General features: G+C 54.0%; 1 protein-coding gene across 1 annotated transcript; it reads right to left on the bottom strand.

Annotated features, from left to right (window-relative positions):
• Nucleotides 1–1,525: 1,525 nt before the first annotated feature.
• Nucleotides 1,526–22,882, bottom strand: SLC26A9 (solute carrier family 26 member 9). Its single transcript, XM_008699543.1, has 20 exons — nucleotides 21,975–22,882; nucleotides 19,124–19,263; nucleotides 18,893–19,003; nucleotides 18,096–18,271; nucleotides 16,216–16,380; nucleotides 15,491–15,643; nucleotides 15,103–15,185; nucleotides 14,192–14,339; nucleotides 13,785–13,898; nucleotides 13,503–13,580; nucleotides 12,847–12,942; nucleotides 10,885–10,991; nucleotides 10,156–10,225; nucleotides 9,944–10,036; nucleotides 9,698–9,811; nucleotides 8,822–9,103; nucleotides 7,707–7,761; nucleotides 6,437–6,582; nucleotides 4,923–4,994; nucleotides 1,526–3,714 (listed from the first exon to the last, which is right to left on the bottom strand). The coding sequence occupies exons 1-20, from the start codon at nucleotides 22,097–22,099 to the stop codon at nucleotides 3,667–3,669; spliced, it is 2,376 nt and encodes a 791-aa protein (XP_008697765.1). The 5' UTR covers nucleotides 22,100–22,882; the 3' UTR covers nucleotides 1,526–3,666.
• Between the last annotated feature and the right edge of the window lie 1,634 nt (nucleotides 22,883–24,516).

Below are 24,516 nucleotides of genomic sequence, written 5' to 3' on the forward strand. Positions count from 1 at the left end.
TTATTCATTTTGCTTAAGTTTTCAACTTTGTAGTAGTTAAGAGCTTGAGCTCTGGAGCCGGACTGCTTGGGTTGAAATATGTGACATTTATTTATTTGTTTATTTATTTATTTGACAGCGAGAGAGGGAACACAAGCAGGGGGAGTGGGAAAGGGAGAAGCAGGTTTCCCGCTGAGCAGGGAGCCCGACGCGGGGCTCCATCCTAGGACCCTGATCCTAGGACCCCAATCCCAGGACCCTGGGATCACAGTCTGAGCCAAAGGCAGACACTTAATGACTGAGCCACCCAGGCGCCCCTTGGGTTGAAATCTTAAGCTCCTTCATGTTCATGGAGTTGTGTTGAGTGGGAAACTTACTTAAAACCTTTCTTTTCTTAAAGAAAAAAAACCTTTGAGTCTCAGTTTCCTCATCCATGAAATGGGGATAATAATAGTCTGTACCCCTTAGCATTTTTGGGAGGATTAATTGAGTTAATACATGTAAAGCTCTTGGAAGAGTGTATAGCTTATAGTAACCGTTCAATAAATGTTAGCTATACTATCATTACTATCTTTTTTCCTTTGCTTTCTTTGAGTTTATTTGTTTTCTTTTTCTAACTACCATGGTCAAACAACTGGTTCATTAATTTTCAACTTTTTTCTGTTTTTGAAGATCATATTTTTAAGTAATCTCTACACCCAATGTGGGGCTCGAACCCACAACTGTGAGATCAAGAGTTGCATGCTTTACTGACTGAACCAGCCAGGTGCCCCTCCCTGCAGGGTTTTTTTTCTTTTTTAAGATTTTATTTATTTATTTGACACACAGAGAGAGAGAGAGAGAGAGAGAGGGAGAGGAGCGCACACAAGCAGGGGGAGGGGCAGGCAGAGAGGGAAGCAGGCTCCCCGCTGAGCAAGGAGCCCAAAGTGGGACTCCATCCCAGGACCCCGGGATCATGACCTGAGCTGAAGGCAGATGCTTAACTGACTGAGGCAGCTAGGTGCCCCTCCCTGCAGTTTTAATACGTAGTATTTGCATTCTTGTTTAAGTCTAAATGTTTTCAATTTTCCATATGATCTCTTTTTTGACTCTGAGTTATTTAGAAGTATTTTTAAAAAACTCATCCTTTTTGCGTGCAAGTTTTTTTGTCATTGAGTTTTAGCTTCAATGCATTGTGGTCATTGCTGTGGAAAATGCCTGTTCTTCAAAATTCGTTGAGAATGATGTAGAGCCTAGAACGTGATCAACTGCTGTAAATATTTCATGTGTACTTAGGAAGCACACATTTTAGTTGTTGTGTGCACAATTTAATGCATGTCCATCAGAACAAGATTGTTTTCTTTGTTGTTTAACTCTTTCATACCACACTATTTTTTTTCATCCATATGATTTACCAACAGTGAGAGAAGTGTGCTGAAATCTTCCGCTGTATTGGTGAATGGCTCTCTGCTCGTTTCCATCTAGGACAGTGCAAAGCGAAGCCCGCTTATTCTGGAGGTGACTTACTCTGTCTTGCCGTCAAACCACCCAAACACATGCATTTGTTCACATTTCAAAACCACTTTATTACCAAAATGAACAAAAGGAGAATGCTGTTTAAATTAAATAAATTACACAAACATCGCGAGTCCCGGGCTTCCCCAGGGATCCCATCGTCACAGGTCAGTATCACTAAGAACATTCAAAAGGATTGAAATTCTGGATTATTTCACTACCTTGCCCTCCTTTCCTGCCTCAGTCATGTCCGCAACGCGGTCTGTTTGACTTTGCTTGTGTTCTTTTCGAAGTCTTCCAGCAGTGGAGTTTTTTTCAATGTTTCCCTCTACCCCATGTGTTTCCAATTTTACCTCCACTGTCTGGACACTTGGTTCAAAGGACACCTCTGCTCGGGATGTCCTGAGGCTCTGTGACCTTCCCCTATCTCCTGGGCCCGAGTTGGACTTTGAAGGAGGTGGAGTAGGGGAGGATGAGTTGTCATTGGCTAAAGTTCTTGTCCTCCTGGAATTTGGCACTTCGGGTGCTGGGCACAGTGAATCCCAGATAACATTGTCTTCCACCTTCCAAGTTTGAGTTCCATTGGCAGCCACATGGCATAATGAAATCACAGAGAAGCAATGCTTGTAGGCCAAGAATCTGTTGGCTCTTTGCCAGCACCCTCTCCTTTAACTCTAAGAAGACTTGCTAGCTGACCGGCTCACTCGACACACAGACACACAACGCAGGTCAGGCTGAAATTAGGAATTGGGCTTTTTGTTTTCAGGCTGGGCCAGCCCAACCTGTTGAGCAGGGTCCCTGAGTTGAAGGAGCTTGGGAGAGCAGTGGGGGAAGACCGAAAGGTTTTCTGTTGCACTTCCATGGAAATTTCCCCAGATACTTGCACATGCCATCTATTTATTTTCAAGTCAACGGCAGGGTTACTCTATTAACCCCTCACATCCATGAAGAACGTACCCCTCTTCCCATCTGTCCTAGAAGAAGATGACTTCAGGTCCTGAGTTTGTTATGGAAGCCCGTGGAGGAAGACTCAGTCTGGATCAGCCCTTTGCCGTGTTCTACACCCACTTGGGGGATGCCGCTGGGCCTTGGGTAGCTTTCTCCCCTGCCTGGCTGAAGGATCTAGGCTCCAAGCTGATACGGGAGAGTTAAAATCATTGGCTCTTTGCCAAGTGAAAAAAGCACAAAGCCGACTTCCTAAGCGGGGGAGGCGTTTCTGAAGTCAGGGGGACTGTCAGGGCTCAGGTCCCACCAGCTGGCCCTTGGTTGTCCCTAGCACCCCCCTCCCCAAGTCTCTAGGACAAGAAAGGATTCCCAAAAGCTGTTATGCAGGATAACTGGCGTCTGTTACTAAGCTGCCGGAGGATTCTGGTAGCTACCCTCCCTGTCCTTCTGGGATTCCCAGCGTGTCTCGTGTCTCGAGTGGAAGGGGGCAGCCCCTGAAGGCCGGGGGCAGAGTTCATGTTTCAGAGGCTGTGGCAGCTACGTGGGTGGGCTGCCCCTGGAGAGGTAGCTCTGGAGGCCCCGAGGGCCCTGGCCACCCCCCAGGCTAGAGTTTGAAGTGCCGAATAGCAGTGGAGCGCCCAGCAGCCTTGTGATAAGGAGAAGGGAGGCACAGTCACCAAGACGGAGATCCGGGGGTGTCAGGAGCATGGGGTCCCAGGAACACACAGCTGCCAGGGACTGAGTTGGGGCAGCTGGAGGGGGCAAGCCATCAGGTCCTAAGCAAGTTCATCCCCATGTCCTGTGATGGCTTGACACCATCTGACACCAAGCAGTTCGGGCCCAAGGGCCTTTGCACACTCCGTCAGCAGGGACATCCTTTCCCTTCTGTTCTCGGCTCACTCTTAAAGGCAGCAGTCTGTGGGGGGAGTGGGTCCCGTCAGCTGCCGTGGGCTGTGCCTGTGTGGGTGCGGCAGGGCGAGCAGTAGGCTTTCTCATTCTGGCCAGGGCCCTGAGCGTCAGCAGGAGGCTGAAGATGTGGCTCTCCTTGCTGCTGAAAGTGGCTGGCTCTAGAGACGCCAGGAGTGAGGCAGGGGAAGCGGAGGGGTGAGGGGAAGGGAAGGGAGGGTCCTGAGGTCCTGGTGGATGTGCTCTCCTCTACCCGAAGCTCTTCATGACCCCAGGCTCATTCTTCTTGGGAGTCCCAGATGCCTCGTGCCCTGGCGGCAGCATGGGGGGCTGGCGGGGCCCTCACAGGGCAGTCAGGGTCTCTGCGTGAAACATACTCCCGAACATCTCCTGTAGGACCACGGAAGGATAGGGGAGGGGAAGGGAGAGCATTAGACCTGTCGAGGTCACAGTGGCGGCAACCATGAGGTGACCCCACGAGTCCCCGGCCAGAGAGAGCTTCCTGAGTGTGAGTGTGTGTCAACAGGGGAGAGGCGGGCTCAGCCTGAGGTGAACAGGTACGGAGGTGACAAGAGAAAATGCTTGGAATCTACTTAGAATCACCTCTGGTAGGCTCTGTGACCTCCCCGTGTCCCTCCTCCTTTCCGGCTTCACTTTCTTTGTTAGCTGACAGGAGGGTGGAGATCAGACAAGCTGTAAAGTCCTTTCTTGCTCTGATAAGCTATTTGGGGGCCTAGCCAAGGTTTCTGGAATGTCCTGGAGATTCCACAGGAGCGCAGAGATCAGTCTGCCAAATCTTTGTAGCTCCGGCTCTCTTTCCTCATGTCTCCCTCATGCCATCAGCACCCCCAGAGACCTGCTCGGTGGACATGGAACTCGAGCCCGAAAGGAATGCCAAGCGGTACAAAGTGAGATGTGATTCCCAGGCCTGAAGCCAGACTCCTCTCTAGCTAGTCATCTGGGTTTCTTGTAACTCAGGGCGGTGGGGTGGTGCTAGTTTGCCCGTCAGGACGACAGGGCCCTGTGGGGACAGGACATCGGCGCAGCCATGAGCACTTAAAGGCTGTCTGTAGGCGATAACATGTGTGTTCTTCGAATTCATCTGACCGTCCCCGAATACAAGTTTCTTGAGGGCAGGGGTCTCACGCTGTATGCCCACCCGGCAACTATGCCAGGCAAGCAGTCTTCCCATATCTGTTGAATTAATGAAGGAACCCGTGAATCCCTCACGGATCCTGTGAGGTAGACGGGGCCAGGTATCACCCACACCTCCCCTACTTTACAGTGATAGACACTGGGACCCCGTGTGTTATGGTCCGTCCAAGATCAAGTGTGGATGCTGTGCAGAGTTAAGAAAAGATGTTAGTTCTCGAGAACCTCGTCCAGTGTCTCTCCCTTCCCCCCACTGTGTGGTTTTTCAGGGAGTGAGAGGAAGTAGGATCTGCTATACAAGAGAGATGAGAGAGAAACACCGTGGCCTTCAAGATCATGGCTCTGGCTTGGTGGTGAGAGAGCCCAGTGAACACCTTGGGTTTGGAAGGATCTCCTTCCAGCTCCTGGCCCCCCCAACCCCCCGTACCCTCCACCCCTCAGCTGACCTGCTCTAAGTCCCAGTAGCTGGGGCTGTCCTCCTCCAAATCATATAAGGACAGCTCTGGGTCCACTGGAGCCTAGAAGTGGGAGAAATGGGTGCAGGATGAGCTCCATGAGCGAACGACACGGTCTGGTGCAAATGGCAGCCTCCGGGTGGGCACCGTGTGTTCTGCCACATGACTCACCCCTTGTTCTTCCCTTCCCTCCATCTACTTCACAAAACGTAGCACGGGGTGGCCTTCCCCCTTACAGCAGAGGGGTACATCTGGGGCTGCCCTCCTCTGCGGGCATCTTAGAGGCAGGGGAGCTGATGAGGACGCTTAGCTAGCTGCCTGACCTTGGGGAATCCCTTTCCCTTCTCTGAGACTCTGTTTCTTCATCCGTAAAAGTAGGATAATCAAACTCATTTTGCAGGCTTTCTATCTCACCATGTTTTTGGAAAGGGGTGTGTGGGTGTATAATTTATATATATGAATGTATTTTGTAATATGTAAATATAAATATATTCTATATATAAAAGTTATTTTAGATATATAACCATAGTAACTGAGCATCATTTGTGCAGTAACAAATGGTGAGGATTCTTCCAGAATCTCCCTCTTTTTGCTCTGTGGACAAGGCTTGTGAAGCCAGAAGGCCTGTTGTTCCCGCACAGTTGTTCTCAGTGTGGAGGGCGGGCAGCAGGGCCCTGTGTTTTCCTGGGCAGTCTTTCAGCACTTAGAACAGATGGCTTCACCTTCATCAGTCCCTTACAGCAAAGAGCAAATGGTTGCTCCAGGGCCAGAAAAGCCTTTCTTATGACCCAGGCAGGGAAGGTTTTATATATAAGGAGGTGTAGGGCACAGAGTCTTGGGAGGCCAAGGTCAGGGGCTGAGCTGGGAGGGACCCTGGGAGCAGGGGGTGGCTGGAGAGGCCCAGGCAGGGACCCCAGTCAGTGGGGTGGAGTTTTTCTGCCTCCCCAACTTTCTGGAGTCCTAGACACTGTGATTTGTAGCTCATTTGCATGCCACTTAGTGAGCTAGCAAATTAAATGTCAAGAAACTGAGACAAAACTTGGATCCAGCCTCTTCATCCATCACCAGTCTAAAATCTCTGAGCTCTGCTAGATTAAAATGGGCAGGCTTCCTTGCCCAAAGCCTCTTCTAGAACGAGTGAAAGAGGAGGGCGGGTGAACAATGCCAGAATACTGGGCATACTCTAATATGCTTTGAGTGTTTGTGTGACCTGGAAGTTAATATTAAAAGATACTACAGTATACAAAGTGCTTTCAAGTGACATGACAGGCATAATTATCAGTTAATCTTAAAATGGAAGCAAAAGAAACACGCTGTGAGGTAGGTAATGTTAATTTAGGGTGCTCGTTCTACAGATAAGGAACTCTGCAATGACAGTTTCAGAAAAGTGAAAGGACAAGAGTTGGTGGTGGAACCCAAACCTTCTCCTGGGTTCTTTCTTATGCCCCCCTTCCTGCCATTTCAGTGCCCCAGGGCCTTGGATTCCCGACATGCAGGGACCTTACCCCGTGGAAGTCACGTCCTGGGGCCACTTCTCTGGCATTTGCCTGGGCAAAGAGGACAGCATCATGTATGCTGGGAAAGACGTGATTGCGCTCTAGACACCCATCTTCAAAGACACCGCCATGGCTGATGTCCTTGTACACCTGGGCTGGGAGGAGGAAAGGGCTTTCAGACAGGTAACAGCCATGTGGTCTGGTGCTGGGGGTGGGGGAAGGATGGTGAGAGGGAAGGAAGGGGAGAGAGAGGACTGAGGGCTGCGCTCTTTGGGGCATCCAAGGCCAGACCAAGGCATGGGCCTTGCAATATCAATTCTGGACAGCAGAGGGCAACATGAGCTTGAGGATGCTGAACTTCCCACTCAGGCAGAAGGAAGCAGTTTGATTGAGAGAGGCAGTACTTTGTGGGGATTGAGAGGGAAAGGCTAAAATGTCCATAAGGAGGCTGCTGCCAGTTCTATGCCTGGATGGTTCGTTCTTCCTCTTGTTTCTCTAGACCTTTCCCACAACCTCCAATGTGTGGCAGAACCCTTTTACCAGACGCTAGAGATGATTTCCTGAGGACTGCCCAGTGAGGGAGGAGCCCACTGACTCTAACGGCCATTGCAGATTTTCCCTCTGAGCAGGTTCCACAGAGCCTGGGTCCTGCTCAGGCTAATTGTGAAGTTGGGCCAGCCCCCAGAAGGGCTCTGGCTCTCTGCAGGTAGTGGGGGGTATGTGCCCCTTCACATCCTGCTATGTGTCTGTGTGTCCCCGTCCCGCACTGCCTCCCTGCTGACCATGTGAAAGTCTTCTGCTCTGTGGACATGCCTTCAGGACTGTGTATGGCGCCCTTCGGAGACCGTGTGTGCAAACGGCGTGCCTGCGTGTTCCCAGACAGCCACAGTGTGTGTGTGTGCTTCGTGCTCATTCATGGGCTTGCAGATTGGGAGCGGATCCCCAAATTCATCCAGTCAACCCCCTAATTTGGCATAAGTGGAAATTGATCCCTAGACAAGAAGTGACTTGGCCAAGGATACAGGCAAATTAGTAGCTGGGCTTTGGACTCCACGCCCCCGCTCCCCCCCACCTGCCCCCTCTGTTATTGAGACCCCTAGCGTGTTTGCACAATCTGGCCACAGTTTCTTCTGACTTGTGCTTGAGGCACTTATGAGCAGGTAGTAATTGGGGGGAATTATCTGGGTGCTGTCACGTCCACCCTCCCATTCTGCCTGCGGCCAACCTGTTCGTCCCCTCCTCCCCCCTTTGGGTCCTCCAGACGTGCTCCTCTTCTCACCGTGGATGTTCACCAAGAACACCTTCACACCGATCTTCCCGTAGGTGGAGCTCAGCTAGAAGTGTTGGGGGAGGGGGGTTGGGGGAGGGAGACAAAAGGAAAGGAATGTTCTGAGTGGGCCTCAAAAGTGATTCACAAAAAGCACTTCAGAGGGGAAGCCAAACAAATAAGCCACCCCAAGAGTCCTGGCAGCCAAAGATAAAAATAGCAGCAAAGCACACCACTTCCCCCTGGAGTGTTGGCTGTGGGCTTTTCTGGAAAGCAGGACAGAAATGGGGCTTTGCTGATGAGGCGGGCACTTAAAGACACCAGGCCCCTTCTTGTGGGGTCAGATCTTTTCTCTCAGTAGCTTAGATTCCCAGGTTCCCCCTCTTTCCCAACTTTGTGGCTTCAGGCAGAAGTGGCAGGGAGGACAGACACCCACCCGGACTCCGGGTCCAAGCTAGGGCAGCAGGCTGGGCCCAGGGCTGGGGATGCGGCCTTCGGGGCACCTGGCTAAGGCTCTGTATGAGACTCAGCCTAAATGCTGTCTGTGCGCCTCGGTTTTCCCGGACAGCCTCTATCTGAGCCAGCTCTGAGGCTTGCAACTCCCTGTCATCGGAGGTGCTGCTGAAAAGTTATCAGAGGGATGGATGCCTTTATTCAAGGTGTCCCATGGACTGCCACTTTGGCCTGAGAATGTGGGGCACTAATATTTTGTGGTCTTCTCTTCTCAGTTGACTGGAATTGACTGAGGCTGGAGTGTCTGGGTGAGGATGGGAAGGAACAGCAGACCATGAACCAGGGCCAAGCTGGACTCTACTCAGAGGACCCTGGGGTGGGTTCCTGGTGGCCTGAGAAGGAGCTTGGGATGGCCTCCACTCCAGAGGGTACTAAGGCAGATGGGATGGTGAATATCTCTCCGGTACCCCTGTCCAGCCGTTCATCATCTTGGGCTGTCTGGGCCTGCTTTGCAGAGAGCAGCCTGTCCTGGTCATGTCTGAGGGAAGCTCCTTTTTGACTTTCCTCTCTCAGCTTGTCAAAATGAGGGCTCCAAGGACAGGGAGTGCAGGAGAGCAGGGGTGAGGGTGTTGGGGTGGAGGGTGGCCTGGCACTCCCTCTGCCTGGGGCCTCACCTTGCCCAGGGCTTTGATGCCCATCAAGTCCACAAAGCTGACCCCACTCATATCGAGGATGATGGTGTGGAAGGTGACAAAGGGTGGGACGCTGGCCAGCATGTCACAGGGCTCACTGGGGGTCTCGGCGGAGGCTGGTGGCTCACAGTGGGCCGCTGGGGAGCTGTCAGGGCTGAAGGTGATGTAGGAGACGCTGGCACTGTTAGCAGGGGTCTGGTTGTTATTGGGGTCCGTCGGGGAGGCATTCTCAAAGTCCTGCTGGAGTTCCTGCAGGGAGACAGTCTGGAGGGGGTGGGGGCGGGGAATCATCACACTGAATCACACTTTGCTAGAGTTGAGGCAGGGGGCAAGGAATGTGCAGGTGGGGGTCAATAGCTGAACATAGTGGTGGTGAATACAAGCTCCCAGAACCCCACGGGGGCGGGGGAGGCAGGGCCTGCGTGCTCAGTCTCCCACAAACCAAAGTTGGAGGACCCCTCCAGGACCTATCCTCGGCCCACTCTGCTGTGGGAGAAAGTGCCTTTGGAAACAACTGTGCTCCTTTTTACATGTGTCGTAAGTGCTGGCTTCTCCCCAGAACTCCCACCCTCACATCTCAGCTGGGTGGGTGCCCCAGCAAATTCACTGCTGCTCCCCACTTGGGGTTGTTCATAAGCCTATGGGCCATATCCCGTCTTAGCCAGAAAATGAGGAGGGACCGTGGGGGCTCAGTGGTTACCCCCAGGAGCTGGCATCCCCCCTCCCAAGGAGAAGAACGCTCAGTGGGCACCAGGCACTGGCTGTAGAGACTTTATGTCTTTGCCTCAAGGGGTGCTGTGAGGTGGGGCCGCAGAGGGCAGGATCCGTGAGGTCAAGCTGCTCCTAGCGTCAGTTCACCTTGGTTTTCATGAACAGAGACTTCCTCTGCTGTGTGGGCCTCAGCCTCCCCTTCTCCTGCTTCCTGAGGTATTTTTGCTTGGCCAGCAGTACTTTCTGGGGGTCCACACCCGTCTGCAGGGAGAGAAGCAATAGCAGTTTGGACCTCCACCCTCTTTGAAGGTGGCCTGCCTCCCAGCCCCCTTTCTCCCATCTTCCGGTTACTCTCTGTTCAGCCCCTCTGGTCACCGGAGTTCTGAACCTTACCTTAGCAATGACTTTTTGTCTGAAGATCTCTGAGTTGGCAAAGTAGAGAGGGGAGCAGTAAGTGACAATCTTAACACCCTCGATTTCCTGGACCTAGGACAGGGAGACTGAGTTCAGTTGGCAGAAATGTCTTTATTGGCTTTTTTTTAAAATCCTCTTTTATTTGGGGTGGGGGCATGCAAAAGAGGGAGGTCATAAGTTTGGATACTTACCCTACTATAGGCCTTGGGATTAACATAAATGTCGGTGTCCATGACCTGGGCCAAAGTGTAGCCATTTCGACTGGATGAAAAAGGAAAGGAAAAAAAAAAGAGCATGCTAATAGCCAATGGGCCTGGAAGGATGCTGGGATGGGAGCTGGGGCAGAAGGAGGGTGGGACGTGGTCTCTTCCTCCTCCCTGGGAGTGTTGTGTTGGTCTTTCTGCACTGGAGACATACGTCTGGTGGCATTATGGTTGGGCTATGACTAGAAGGATGACAGGCGGGTCTTTGACACAGCCCCCAGCCTGGGGCTCAGCACAGAGAAGAGGTGGGTTACGCAAGGTGACAAGCTCAGGTGGTCCTGAAGGCACCACCTCCTGGTTCTGAGTTCTCAAGAAGAGAAGCCAGGGCTTCTCTCACATAGAGCATCCTTCCTGCCCTGGCCTAAACCCTCTTCTTCTGGTGTCCCTGGCCTGCATCCCTTAACCCTTTTATAGGAAGGACACGGCATCTGTCCTCTGGCCTGGTGTTCCCCCGGGGAGGGTCCCATTTGGTCTGGGGACTGGCAATGCCTTTGGACAGACTTGGGGTCTTACCCACCTGTTCCTCTCCTACTTTGGTCCCCAGCCCTCCGAGCCCATGAGAGCTTCCTCTGGGGTTTCAGGGTATGGCAGTCAGTCAGCCCAGCCTGGGCGCGGGGCCCCACTGCTGTGCCTTTTGTGGGGGGGGGGTTTACTCACAACTGAGTCTGGAAGACCACAACCAGGGCGGAGAAGGCGACGCCCACAGCCACACCGTAGGGCAGGCTCAGGAAGAACGAGGAGAGGAAGCTGACCACCCAGACACACTGTGAGGAGAGAGATATCAGAGCAGGCCCGGGGAGAAGGCTGCCTCTTTGGGGAGGTCTTCCTGGAATAGCTAAGGCCATTCTGTTTCCGCAACCGCAGACCCGCCCTCCCCTTGTCATGGCATTTTGGCATCGTCTTATGTACTGGTGCTCTGGTATGCTTGCACATTCCCCCTAGACTGAGTGCGTTGAGCAAGCTTGATTGGTTTTTAGTAGACAACCCCAGCCACACGGGGAGGCAGCATGGCACACGCTGAGCCCACGAGCGTCAGATACGCCTGGGTTCAAAGTTTTATTCTCCCACCTACTAGTGATGTGAGCCAAGTTGCCTGACCCACAAAAGGGGAGTAATGATACCCGTTTCATGAAAGGGTTAAAGAGCTAAGGCACCTAAAGGTCCTGGCTTGGTGATGGGCACCCAGTGGTCACTCAACAAACATGAGCTCCCTTTCCCCACCAGTGGGAGGCTGTGTATCCCTGAAACATGCTCGGTGGTCTTCCCAGCCTGACGGCCTGGGGTCTGGTTGGGTGGGTGGGAGGCAGGATTGCATGCCGTTTGGATAGTTGCCCCTTTGATTGTCCTTTACAGTCCCCCAAATTCTCTAAAGGAAACAAATTTGCCCACAGCCCTGTAGAGAACTGTGAGGTTCGGATGGGAGCCCAAAGCACAATGTAAATTTCAGGAACTATTGTCATGGCGGGGGGATTGCTGGGATGTGATAAAAGCAGATCTTTGGGGTGGGAATTGGAACATTATTTTCCCCTATCCTCATCACTCACTGGGGGACCCCAGATGGACCACTCACTTCTGTGGCTTTAAGGATTTTCCTCAGGTACCATGCAGGCAACCCCAGGAGACAGTGCCACGCAGAGGTTTGCCAGTCTAAGATGTGGGTTCCAATCCTGACTCTACCACTTACTGCCCCTGTGGCCTTCGACAAGTTACTTAACCTCTCTGAGCCTTGGGTTCATTATCTTTTTTTTTTTTTTAAGTTTTATTCATCTAAGTCATCTCTACACCTAACGTGGGGCTCGAACTCATAACCTGGAGATCAAGAGTTGCACGCTCTTCCGACTGAGGCAGCCAGGCACCCCTTGGTTTCATCATCTTGAAAGGAGGTCAGTAAATCCTGTCTCATAAGTTATGGTGGAGCTTAAATGGGGATCGTTGTCAGAGTCGTCAGTACCTGGTAGCCTTAATACTATTGTCTAACGCGAGAGGCGCTGGGACCGTGACGAATCATAACAATCAGTCATGTTTGCTGAGCGTTGCGTGGTTGCACGGTGCTTTCCCATATGATCTCATTTAATCCTCAGAACCAGTGTGTGATGAAGCCATGACTGCTGTCCCCATTACAGAGGAGGAAATAGCACTCCGGAGAAATCTGGCGACTTCCTCAAGATCCTAGTATGAGGGCTCTAGGTTCCAGGGGTTTTGTTGCTGTTGTTTTTAAAAACTATTTCTTTTTGCTTTTTTTTGGAACTACCAATCAGAAAAAGAATCATAACTAAGTTTTACTGAACCCAGGACACCATTCAGACAACATGCTCCTTATGTGTGTTATCTCTTGGGCGGGTAGAGAGTATAGGATACCCATTTCTCAGATGAGAAAGCCAAGACTCAGAGAAGTTAAGGGACTTGGTCATTTAGGGCCAAGCCACAGAGCCAGTGAGCAGTGGAGTCAGGATGTGAACAGAGGATGTCTCACTCCAAAACCTGGGCTCTTAACAGCTCCTTCTGCAAATTAGGGAGCAGCAGAGCTGAGGGGTCACCGACAGAAAGAGCTGACAGGGCCGTGGGGGTGGAGGAGAGGGCAGGGGCCGGAGGGGGACCCAGGGGCCCCCCGATACCTACACAGTCCAGCTTGCTCTTCTTCCACAGGTAGTAGGGGTCAGCGAGTTGCTTGAGGGAGTTCTTGAGGTTGACAGCTATCAGTGCTCCGAGCACAGACTGGGGAAGCAGAACATTGTTCTTTCTCACCCGAGGTGTCCCCTTCTTCCTCCCCTTCCTACACACCCCTGACCCTGGTTCCCGGCAGGACAGAGCTCTAATTCCAGAATGTCTCTTCTGGCAGAGCCCCCAAATCTCTGCACTCCATCTCAGGGCTGGAGAGTGCAGGTGCTAGGCCGGAGGGGGGGGGGGCATGCTGGCCTTCTCCGCCCCTCCCCTCTTCCCTCATCTGCAAACCACCCAGTCCCAGGGCCTCCCTAGTCAGGCACTCCTAAGCACTTGTAAACGCTGATGGGGGCGTTGACCCTCAGGTCAGAAGGCTGGAGCTTGCCACCAGCCCTGCACTTATGAGCCGTATCACTACAAATCACTTAGACTTTTTCAGCCTCAGTTTCCCTCACCTGTAAAACGAGAAAAGTAAAACCTGTGTTGTCTACTTCACAGGTTGTGATTAGGACAAAGTGTGACCATGTTGGCACTTTGTAGAAGGTTACGCAACCCTTAGGGATGGTCCCTCCTGGAGTCTCCCTCTGGCCTCTGCTCTCCCGCTGGGCTCTTACCTTGGGGAGAGGGTACAGGTAGGACCCCAGGACCAGCATGGTGATCACCACAACCAGGGATACACACAGGCTTGCCACCTGTTCAGAGAAAGAGTTGGGAACAGGGCATAAGTGTGAATTCTTGTTCTTGACTTATTTCCAACAGATGCCTTTGGGGGAGTGGAGACTGAAGGGAGGAGAGGAAGGTTGGAGAAGCAGCTGGCCTGGCTTGCAGGTGCCCTGGCTTCTCTGGGGCAACTGTTTTATTCCCCTCCCCCCCCACTCCCCTGGTACAGCACTCACCTGGGATTTTCCTCCAGCTCCATCCACAGCCAGAGTGACCGAGAGAGCACAGCAAATGACGTGGATTTTAAAGAAAGAGCCAAAGAAGTTGCTGCAGCCCAGGGCGATCATCTCCTGTGGGGACAGGGGCAGGATCAGAGGCTGGGGCAGGTGGGGGGTGGGCAGCAGGTATAGACCAAACATAGTTATCCACGCAAGCTGGATCTTGGGCCTAGGACTCGAGAATGACCCTACTGCTGGAGAGCCAGACTCCCCACCAAGCAGAAGTCGGCCTCCTGTGGTCAGAGCCCCTCCTCACTGGTAGGCACCTCCCTCACCACAGCCCGAAGAGCCGCGTGGTACTTCTCGCCAGGCCCCTGTGGGACCTGGCCCTCCTGCTTGGCCTCGCTGGCAGTGGCCAGACCTACCTGGTTAGAATCCACGTCGTAGCCGTGCTTGCTGGCCAGGGTCCGGCCCATGGCCAGGTTGATGACATAGCCCACGATGGCCAGTGAGAAGGCGGTGCCCATCATGTCCTTCCACTGGGAAACCACAGGCAACACGGGGGTGGGGAAGCTGCCAGGGAGCCGGAGAGGAGGCAGGGCCCAGAAGTGTGAGAAGAGGAACGGCGAGTCCTTCCCCAGCCCACACGGATCAGCAAGGCCCCGCTGTGCCAGGAGTCGTCCCCCCCGCCCGTCCCCCCCATCATCTGAGTCCTCAGTACCACGCTGTGGGGCAGCTGCCATCACTCCCATTGACAAAGCAGAAACCAAGACGTAGAGCCTCCCTCCTCTGAGGTCCCAGAGCCCGTAAGGGGGGGGTGCTCGTGTGTTCACACCCAGGTCCTGGACTCACTAGGCCACAGATCCACAGCCACCCTGCCCGCCCCCCGCCCTCTCCCCCTCCCCCTCCCCTCTAGCCCCGCGGCACAAGCACCACCCTTCCCCTGCCAGGGCCCCGCGCGGTGCCTGGCACAGAGTGGAGCTCCATAAAGGTTGTTTTGCTGCTAACAGCTTCCTCTCCACGTGGAGGGAAAGAGATAACACGTGAAAGGCGACAGAGAGCCGGAGAAGGGCTGATCAGAGAGGCTTTGCTTTAGCGACATCCAGTAAGGGGGCTGTTGGGGGCGTGTGGCAGTGAAGACACACTGTGGCACAGCCACCCTGGCTGATGGCACGGCCGTCTTCCGTGATAAGTAACAGAGATCACTCCCACTCGGGCGGTGCACAGAGTCGACAGGGCTCTCTCACAGAGCTTGTCTCATCTGGGTCTCTGAGCCCAGGCCTGCATGGAGGGGTGTTGGTAGGGGTGGGCAGGCGTCTTGACCTCCCGGACTCACCCATGTTGGATCTCCCCCACGATCTGCATGTGATACTTTTGGGGCATCTTACAGCCCCCAGAGATAGCTGTTGCCACCACCACCTGCAAACCCCAAAATGGAGAATGGGGATTGGCAGGGCAGGGGTCACTCCCAAGCCTCCCTTTTCTCTGGGGACCCCAAATCCCACTGCCTGGCTTCCTCGAAGGGGACCAAGGAGTAGGAAGAGTGGGAGCCACATACAGGGAGGGTGGAATGGATTCCCCCAACCTCCTGTTCTACTATCTGCCAGTGGAGGGCAAGGTGAAGGCAGGTAGGGGCTCCCTTGGGTTTGGCTGGAGCTGGATTCCGTTTCTCATGGCCTCTCCAGCCTGGCCCCCAACACCCCAGCCTGGGGCAGGGTCCTTACCACAATCATCTCCGTAGGGATGGGGAAGCGAATCCTGTGCATGTAGCGAGCATTGAGTTCCTTCACCAGCACCAGGAAGACGCCACTGATGAGGGCGAAGATGAGCGAGGCGATGTTGGTGTGGGGGAGGTTTTTGCAAATGTCAATGAAGGTCTGGGGGAGATAGCATCATGCTCATGGGCTCCCACCTCTTCTTCCCATACCATCCCCACCCTCGGGTGTCTAACCCAGTGGAAGGGTGTCATCAACGCGCATGGAGGCACACCAAAGCAGAATTCAGACCCTGGTCACCCGCAGCACCCCATCTTCCACCTCCCTCTCCCAAAGGGCACCCTGGGAGCTCATGCCAGGTTGGAATGTGGATTCTCTTTCTCTCTTTCTCTAGAAAGAATTCGAACTCAAGGAGGAGGGTTGGAGATTAGACATAAGGAAGGACTTCCTGGGTAAGGAGTGGTTGAGGCACTATGTCAGGGAACTGGTGGAGAGTGTACAGCTCCTTTTCTGCAGGGATTAACCATAGAGAACCTCAGTGCGCCCTCAAGGTCATGTGTTTCGCCCTCCCTTCCAAAGTGGGAACCCCCTGAGAATCCTCTCTGAACCATGGGTCAACCGGCTGTTGTTTGGGAACATCTTGTAAGGAGGAGCTCACAACTTCTTCAGACAGTAACCCAACTCTGTGCCTGCTTGAGGCCCTCCCCATTGGCAGGGTGTGCTCCTAGACTCACAAAGACAATGGACCCCGGGCCTGCGTAGGAAGGGATGGTCAGTCCAAAGATGTACTTGAGCACGGAGATCAGGATCTGCAGGCCGGCTGCCGTCATGAAGCCCCGGATGAAGGACTCGGAGAGGTAGATGGCCACAAAGCCGAACTGCACGATGCCCAGGCCCATCTGAGACGAGAGAGGTGGGGGAGGGGGAACGACCGAGAAGGGTTAGCAGTGCCCACATCTGCCGGGCCCAAGCCCAGGCTGGAGTTCCATGCAGCAGCCCCAGGGAAATGAGCCCTTCATGACCGTGTCTGGCCCTCTACTCTGCCGGCAGACCCCGAGTCTGCTTTGGGGCACAGGCCTCTTTGTCGCTTCCTCTCTCTGGCTTCAGTTTTCCTATCTGAACTGGGTCCTCCCCCAGGGTTTCCTCTCTCAGTAGTGTCTTAGTAGACACTGCCATCCACCCAGTGGGCTAACCAAAAACTTGGGGGTCATCCTCCCTCACCCGCACAGCCAGGCTACTGCCAAGCCCTTTGACGCTCCGGGCCTAATGATCCGTAAGTCGGCCCCAACGGCGGTCCTCTCTGTGGAGGGGGAGGTCTAGGCCCTCGAGAGTCTTGCCCGGGCCTCTGCAGAGTCTCCTGACAGGCCCCCTGCTTTGAGTTTTCTAATCCACCTCCCACCTCTCTTCTCTATGGCCTGAATGATTCTTATAAACTGCAATCCCACCCAAAGCCACTGCACAGGGGACAGACCTCAGCCTTCATTGTCTAGCCTCTGCCTCGGTTTCCAGTCCCTTCTCTGGCCCATCCCCCAAAAAGCCTCCTGCTCTCTAGTCACCCCAAAGTTCTTGCCTTGTCATTCCCTGGTCAGTTCACACTTGCAGGCCTCCATGCTTTGGGGTGCATTCCCTCTGTCTGGACTGTCCTTCTGTGCCTCATTCATTTGGTTCCTGGCCAACCTCTACTCATCCTTTAAGACTCAGGTCAAATGTCACCTCCTCTCTGAGGTGAGGCCTTCCCTGACTCTCTCTTTGGTGTTCCCACAGCCATTTGAACATAGCTCTATTATGCGGCTTATCTCACGGCCTACAAGTTTATCTGTTGACATGGCTACTTCCTCTGCTGGGCTGGGAGCCTCTGGGGAACCGGGCCTCATCTCTACTTATCTTTCCCCTAAGGCCTAGCCCAGCTCCTGGCACAGCGAAGCAACCAAAAGCATTAACGGAATGAACAGACGAATTAAAGGTGTTGTCTGAGGTTGCTTCCTGCTCTTGTGTCCCACCACGCTATGTTTCCCTTCGCGAAACCTAGCAGAGCGGCACCTGGGTGGCTCGGACGGTGAAGCGTCTGCCTTCGGCTCAGTTCACGGTGGGATCTAGCCCCACATGGGGCTCCCTGCTCAGTGGGGAGTCTGCTTCTCCCTCTCCCTCTGCTCCTCCCCCTGCTCATCTCTCTTTCTCAAATAAATAAAATCTTAAGACAAAAAACCTAGCAGAGGCCTTTGCAATTTGTGCAGCTGACGTGGTATGGGTGATGCTGTGGCTTGGAGCAGAGGAGGCTGGAGGGGGATGGGGGTGTTAGACAAATAGGAGGACTGTGCTGGCAGAGGGGCGGGCACTGGAGAGCGTGGTGGGGAGAGACCGTGAGCCTTCCAGACAGTCTGGGACTCAGGACAGTTTTACCAGGTGCAGATGCTGGATTTATGGACCTGCTGGAGGTAGGTGAGGAGAGACACGGATTTTTTGGGGTCTTTTGTGGCCCTGGGAATGGGAAAGTGGGAGGAGGTAGAGCCCTGAATCAGCTTTAATGTCAAAACTGGGGTGTGGAGGCAGGGGCCAGACGGAAAGATGCTCTCCTGAGGCTGGGCCCTTGACAGGGACGTGGCTGTCCCCTCACCTGGATGATGGCAGTCAGGCAGGCCAGTGTCGCTGACACGTGCAGCCTCTCGGCCTCCATGGCAGCCGTGTCCACGTAGCTTTTATTGGTGGCGTTGTTGAAGACCCAGAATTTCGACTCTGGGGCCAGCTGCAGACAGATGTTACCCACCAGGATGCTGATAACCGCAAAGGTACCTGTGGTGTCCCCCCAGCCGGCAAGTCAGAGGTCTGGGCCACACCCCTGGATGACAGAAAGGGGCCCAGGAGAGCTTCCCTGCTCCCAGAGGGATGGGTCCCCATGCCTCCAACGTTCTGCTCATATGTAACTATGACCTATGCTTTCAAGGGACTTTCACCTCAGCTGCTAAAATTATTTTGTGGGTCGCGTGAGGAAATGAGCTTGGAAACACAAGCAGTGCCTGACCCAGACACAGGCCTTGTGACCGGGCCCCTTCTCTCCACGTCACTTCGCACCAGAGAGCTCCAAGTGTCCCTGCAGGGACCAGCCTGAGAGTGACTCCGTAGTTTCTCACGTCTGTTCGGCACTTTACGGCACATAGTATATCCTGATGTACCGAGTCCTCCCCACGTTCCAGGGAGGGAGACAGAACAGGGACGCCTAACCGAGCTCGCGACAGCTACCTGGTTTCTCTAAGGTGGCAGTGGACCTGGGACTGACGCTCACAGTGCCAGTCCCTTCTGGACCAACTGGCACCAGCTCTAGGGGAATGCGGATGGAAAACAGAAGCCGCCCGGCCCCGCCACCTGTCCTCGTAGGCCAGGCCATCTTGCCGGCTGAGAGGGGAGAGGGCTTACCTGGCACCATCTGGTGTATACCCCCCAGGAAGAAGTAGGTGAGGAGGGGGAAGAAGGAGGAGTAGAGGCCGTTGACGGCAGGAAGGTTGGCCAAGAGAGCAAATGCCATGCCTGCAGGGGACGAAGAGATTGCAGGCTTAGGGGCACGGCTGGGTTATGGAGGTCACGGCGGACGGGAGAGGACGAGGGGGGAGCAGCAGGCCACGCCGACCTAGGACACCGACCCCTCACCTTGTGGGACCTGGATGGATCCACCACTGAGTCCGCCCAGCAGGTCGGGGATGATGTAGTCTTTGATCTTGTACTTGGGGAGCCAGGAGAGCACGGGGAGCAGCCCAAACACCACAGCTTTGATCTTGGCTGAGGAACATCTGGAGGGGAAGAGGGCAGGCTTCCAGTCGGCACTGCATGATTCGGACACTCCGAGTGGGGGAGGGATTCTGAGATCCCGTTCCTGGTCATTGATTCATTCACTCAATCATTCGGAATTCACTCAGAATCCAGTGCGCGCCCACACCGTGCGGAAGGCCAGGGACACTGAGGAGGACAGGCCGGGCTTTCCTTAGAGAGCCATCCCCATGCCCTGGCCTTTGGCTCGGCGTCTTCTGGAGCTGGCTGCTCACCTAGGACGTCCACAAGACTTGGCGTAAAGGCATGGATTTGTGGTCACTTAGCCCCCACCTCGGATGGCCTTTCTCCAGTCTGACGGAACACAGGCCTGGGCACCCAGTTCTGGGCTCCTGAAGCTTGTTGTACGTGCTGGGTCATAATGACTTCCTTTTCATCTATTGTCCTCACTAGACAGCGAACCCCACCAGGGCCGAAAGTCTGGCTCCCATGTTCATCTTGTATACCTTGTGCATTGTATTGGAGTATTTAGTAAGTATGTGCCGAGTCACTGAGTGAATGAATGATTGAAAGGGTAGGCTGGTGTTGAAACTCAGTCAGAGTAGGGGCTGCTGCCATCTTTCTTAGCACTGCCCCCGAGAGACTGCTCCATTGTCCCTGCGGGGTATGTCTCTGCTGACTCATTGTCCTTCTGTGTGGTGACTCCAATGCTGGAGCTCTTCCTACTGTTAATTCATGGGGGGTGGGGGTGGAAAGAACGGGGGAGCTGTTCGTTTGTCAGCGCAGGGTGGGGAACGTTGATTCCTTCCCTGTTTGTTGAATACCTGGAGGTCTTTTCATAGAAACTCAGGAGTGGTAGGAACAAGGGCCTCCAAACGCAAGGGTGACAGCTCGTGGATTGATGACTGGAAGGGGGTGGGAGGCATTTGCTTTTCTTCTCCCAGTTGAGGGAACTCAAATACTCGGGGCCCATTTGGTGACTCACTGGCCCGCTCTGATTAGGCCTCCTTTCCTTCCCGGCACCAATTCCCGCTCTTTGCTCTTGTGAACAATAGTTTCCCTGATACTGGGTCCCCTGGATGGCACCCAAGACGAAAATCAACACAGACAATGCTTTGTACCCTGTGCAGAGACTTGGACAGATTTTCTGTCCCAACCACCACTCTGGGAAGGGCACCACCATCAACATCCTCTGGGGGCAGATGGGTGCCTCTCGCATCCTTGGGATGGTGGACAGGGCTTTGGACTAGTGGCACATAGCTTAAAGCAACTCAAAGCTTTGTCCTAAGGGAGAACCAGCCCTGCAGGAACTCGCTCAGGTTCGTTTGTGGCAGGGAAAACTGGACTCACAAATAAAGAGCTGACTAGGGGAAGACACACAACCCCCTTGAGGGCTCATACCTGCCCGGCCTTACTTGCGAGCCTGCCGTATGTCAGGCAAGGCAACCTGAAGCTGAGAGAAGAGCTGGAAACATACGCCGAACACCTATCCAGAGGCTTCAGCGGCCAAGAGGGAAGTGGACAGAGGGATTAGCTTTCTAGCCATTCATTCATTCATTCATTCATTGAACAAATATTTATTGGAGTATTTTCTGTGTGTCAGGCACTGTTTAAGGCTCAATTCCAGCCTCGTGGGAATTGTTAGTTCCCTCCACCACTTTATAGTTTTAATCTATAATCTTTTAGGCCAACAGTGGATACCCTCATCCCTCCGGCACAGAAACAACCCAAACTTCACCTGTTTGGGAGCTAAGGCTGGCAGAGCCCACCTGTCCAAGGAGCACCACAGCGGGTAGGGTGCCCAGACACTGAACACCCAAGGCTTTGGCTGTAGCCGGGCAGAAATGGAGCCTCCCAGGAGCAGTAGGGTTGGACCGGGGCTTTTAGTGAAGACTCAAGTTGGTGATTCCTGCAGCCTAAACCAGTTCCACCTGCATCTCCACTTCAGCCATTGCCAGTGACCTCAATCCAGGTAACTGAATCAGCTATTTCCCCAGCGGAGTGAGGAAGAGCAAGCCAGCCCACAGCCAGGACTGGGCAAGGTCGGCCAGGAGTGTAGGAAGGGGGAAGGTGAAGCTCATAGCCTCGGGTTTCTGCAGGCTGAGTATAACTCATCTCATGAAGCCCCCTCGTTGGAGATGAGGTTCTGCTACCCACCAGCACAGTCCCAGAGATCTGAGAGTGGAAGGAACCCAGGGGTCTGGCAGGACCCTATCCTGGTAGGTACCCTTTAGGAAATCCCAGGAATTTAGGGGCTGCCTTTGGGCAGTCTCTGGATCAGGAAAAGGAAGGAACATCGAGGAGAGAAAGAGGACAAAGGGCACGGAGTGGTGGCTTCCGATCTTTCCTGATCAGGAGGGAACAGGGCATTAAAGGAAGGGCGCTGACGCTCCCACTGGCCCATGTGGTGGTGGCATGCCCATCTAGAGCTCCCTTAAGAACCTAAGAGAGACTTGAGTGGACTGAGAATAAGGCAAGACCTCATGCCGGGGATTGGAGATGCCCTACAACTCTGAAACTGTGGCCAGCCCTTGCTGCTACTCCCCACCCTTCAGGGGTGGGCGTCAGTCCAGGAGAGGTAGTAGGGTCTTAAAATCAGGGTTCTGAACCTCCCCTCCCCAGGGCTTCCCCAAGCCCTGTCTTAGCCATACTGGCGCAGGAGCCATACCCCGGTGCAGAAAGGATTTTGATGGGGAGCAGAGGAAAGAGGTGTCTGGGCTCTGGGCCATGTTACCTGAAGGCATTGCGAAGTTTCTCTCCCAGTGGGTACGTCCGGTCCTTCTTCTCAAACTCATCATCAAAGAGGGTGAGAGAGTATGCGGCTCTGTCTACCACGTAGCGGGGCCTGGGCTGGCTCATGTCTGGGGCATTGACAGGCTTTGGGAGACGCAGAGGAGGGGAAGATGAGAGGCATCTCTCTGCAGCTCCAGCTTGGGCCTTCCCTCTCTCTGGTTCTGCCCACAGCAGGGTTTTATTCTGGTTTTCCCCACCCCCACCCAGCAAGGTGCCTCCCTTCCCGCTTTCAGGTCTTTCCACCAGACTCACTTCTTTTGGTGGCCTTCCTTCCCAGGCACTGATGATGCACACACTTGTCCTGGCTGTTTTGCTTGGCACCCAGCACGTGGCTGGCACGCCACACCTGTGATGTCACTGTCACCCCCGCCAAACACCAGGCAAAGAGGAGGTGGGAGTGCAAGCTCAGGAGTCGTCACAGCTGGATATGAGCCCGTTGGTCCTGTCCCCCGCCCCCAACCCTGGCCCCTGGTGCCCCCACAAGCCCCCTCTCCCTCCCCAGACCTCAGTTTCCCTGGGAGAAAGGCTCATACCATTCAGCCAGTCAGCTTGGAAGAAATACAGAAAATGGCCTGCCCAGAGGCAGAGGGATGGCAGAGGTGACCTCAGGAGGACCCTTCTTGAAAGAGACACCTAGGACTTCACCAACAGGTTTTCCCAGGGGGATAATGGCGCGTTTGGGGAAATCTGGATGGTCTGAACCAGCCGGCTCTCCCACGGCTTCCTGTGTCTAACCTTTCCCCCACCCTTGTGTGCTGGTGTTTCTCTCCTCCTTGCTTTTTGCGCAACCTTGCTGATGTTCCAGGAGCTGAACAGGGCAGAGCTGGGTGCCAGGGCCCCTGAGGCCCAGACGAGCTCCCTGTGGGAAACATCCTCCCTCCCTCCTGCAATGATAGGTCCCTGCTCCTGTCCCCTGCTCCTGGCAGCTGGGAGAAGCCCCTGGGAGCACCTTGGAGGAAGGGGGGGAGAGGGAGGAGGTGGGGCAGGTTTGAAGGAAGGAGGTGGGGAGTGTGGGGTGGCTGTGGCCAGTTTGGCAAAAGATTTGAGATGGGGTTGAAAGTGAGAAACCACTCAGGGAGCTAGGGACGTCCCTTGGCTTCCTATGAAAGAACGTGGGTGCATAGGGGTTATCGGAGGGGAGCAGGCTGGTGGATGGCTTTCGTGGAAGAGAACATGGCAGAGAGATGGAAAGTACGGTAACTAAGGGTCCAGACACCTGACTTCTGGTCCTGGCTTTATGGTGAGGCGAAACAGACATCACCTCTCTGAGCCTTGGATTCCTAGTCAGTAAAATAGGAGTAACATATCGATCTCACAGGGTTGTGAGCGTCAGATGAGTTATGGGCAAGAAAGAGATACCTAAAACGCACAAAAAATGAGGCAAATGTGAGTTGCGATAATCAGTACGATTGTACCCAAGCTGATGAAGTTTGGGCTGGTGCATTCCATTCATTTGGTCGTGGGACCCCGGGGCCCATCAGAACCTATAAGCAGGGGCGCCTGGGTGGCTCAGTCAGTTGAGAAGCTGCCTTCTGCTCAGGTCATGATCTCAGGACCCTGGGATCAAGCCTCACATCCGGCTCCCTGCTCGGCGGGGAGCCTGATTCTCCCTCTTCCTCTGCCCCTCCCCTCCCCTCTGCTCATGCTCTCTCTCTCTCTCTCAAATAAATAAATAAATAAATAAATAAATAAATAAATAAAATCTTAAAAAAAAAAAAAGAACCTATAAGCAAGGGCTGTATGCCTAGCAAACCCCAGGGTGCTCTCCACCTGGGAGGGGGCCAGGGAATGAATCTGTCCACAGCACCTACGCCCAGCCCCTCGCCTGGTGCTTCGTACGCACTCACCAAATGCTTGTGGAATGAATCCAGAAATGGTGTTTTGGAGAAGACATGGGCAGGAATGAGTAAGAGCAATAGCATGGGAGACATTTCAGTGGGAGAAGTGAGAGACAGAGCCGTGTAAGGAAAACCAGCACACGCTTTAGAGCCAGAATGACCTGGGTTCAAAGATTCGGTTTCTTCATCTGTAAATGGGGATAATAACAGTCCTGGCTGGTTGCCAGGAGGATGGAATGAGACTGTGTGAAGTGGCTGGGCTTCCCAGGCACCCAGTAAATAGTAACGGTGGTGATTACTATTATTAAGATGGGAGGGTGCTTCCTTCCTCTTAGGAGAGACCATTCAGAGGCTTCCAGGCCTTCGTCCTCCAGTGAGGCAGGTGCCCTCGCTCCTTCTTCTCCTCCCCACCCTCTCCAGGGGCTGCAAGGGTCTAGCTTTCCAGGTGGCTTCCCTGAGCCCTTTGGGAGCAATGAGTGAGGAACATAATTGTCCAGAGGAACCAGAGCCCCAGCCTGGCTTGGGAGAAGGACTGGAAGGGGTCTTTCCCTGCCATCGAACAGACTGCCTCCAAAGGAATAGCTAAGATGCTCAAGGGGAGCTGGACCCGAAGAAGGGGGCCCTTGGAAGAGCCCCTTGGAAGAG

Source organism: Ursus maritimus, unplaced genomic scaffold (genome assembly GCF_017311325.1).
Source record: "Ursus maritimus isolate PB19 unplaced genomic scaffold, ASM1731132v1 scaffold_2, whole genome shotgun sequence".
Lineage (NCBI taxonomy): Eukaryota > Metazoa > Chordata > Mammalia > Carnivora > Ursidae > Ursus > Ursus maritimus.

Coding starts and splice junctions, on each gene's coding strand:
- SLC26A9 (XM_008699543.1), bottom strand. CDS start 22,099: ATGAGCCAGCCCAGGCCCCGCTACGTGGTAGACAGAGCCGCATACTCT. Junction 16,381..18,095: donor GCCTGACTGCCATCATCCAG/GTGAGGGGACAG, acceptor CTCTCGTCTCAG/ATGGGCCTGGGCATCGTGCA. Junction 12,943..13,502: donor ACCTGTACCCTCTCCCCAAG/GTAAGAGCCCAG, acceptor CTGCTTCCCCAG/TCTGTGCTCGGAGCACTGAT.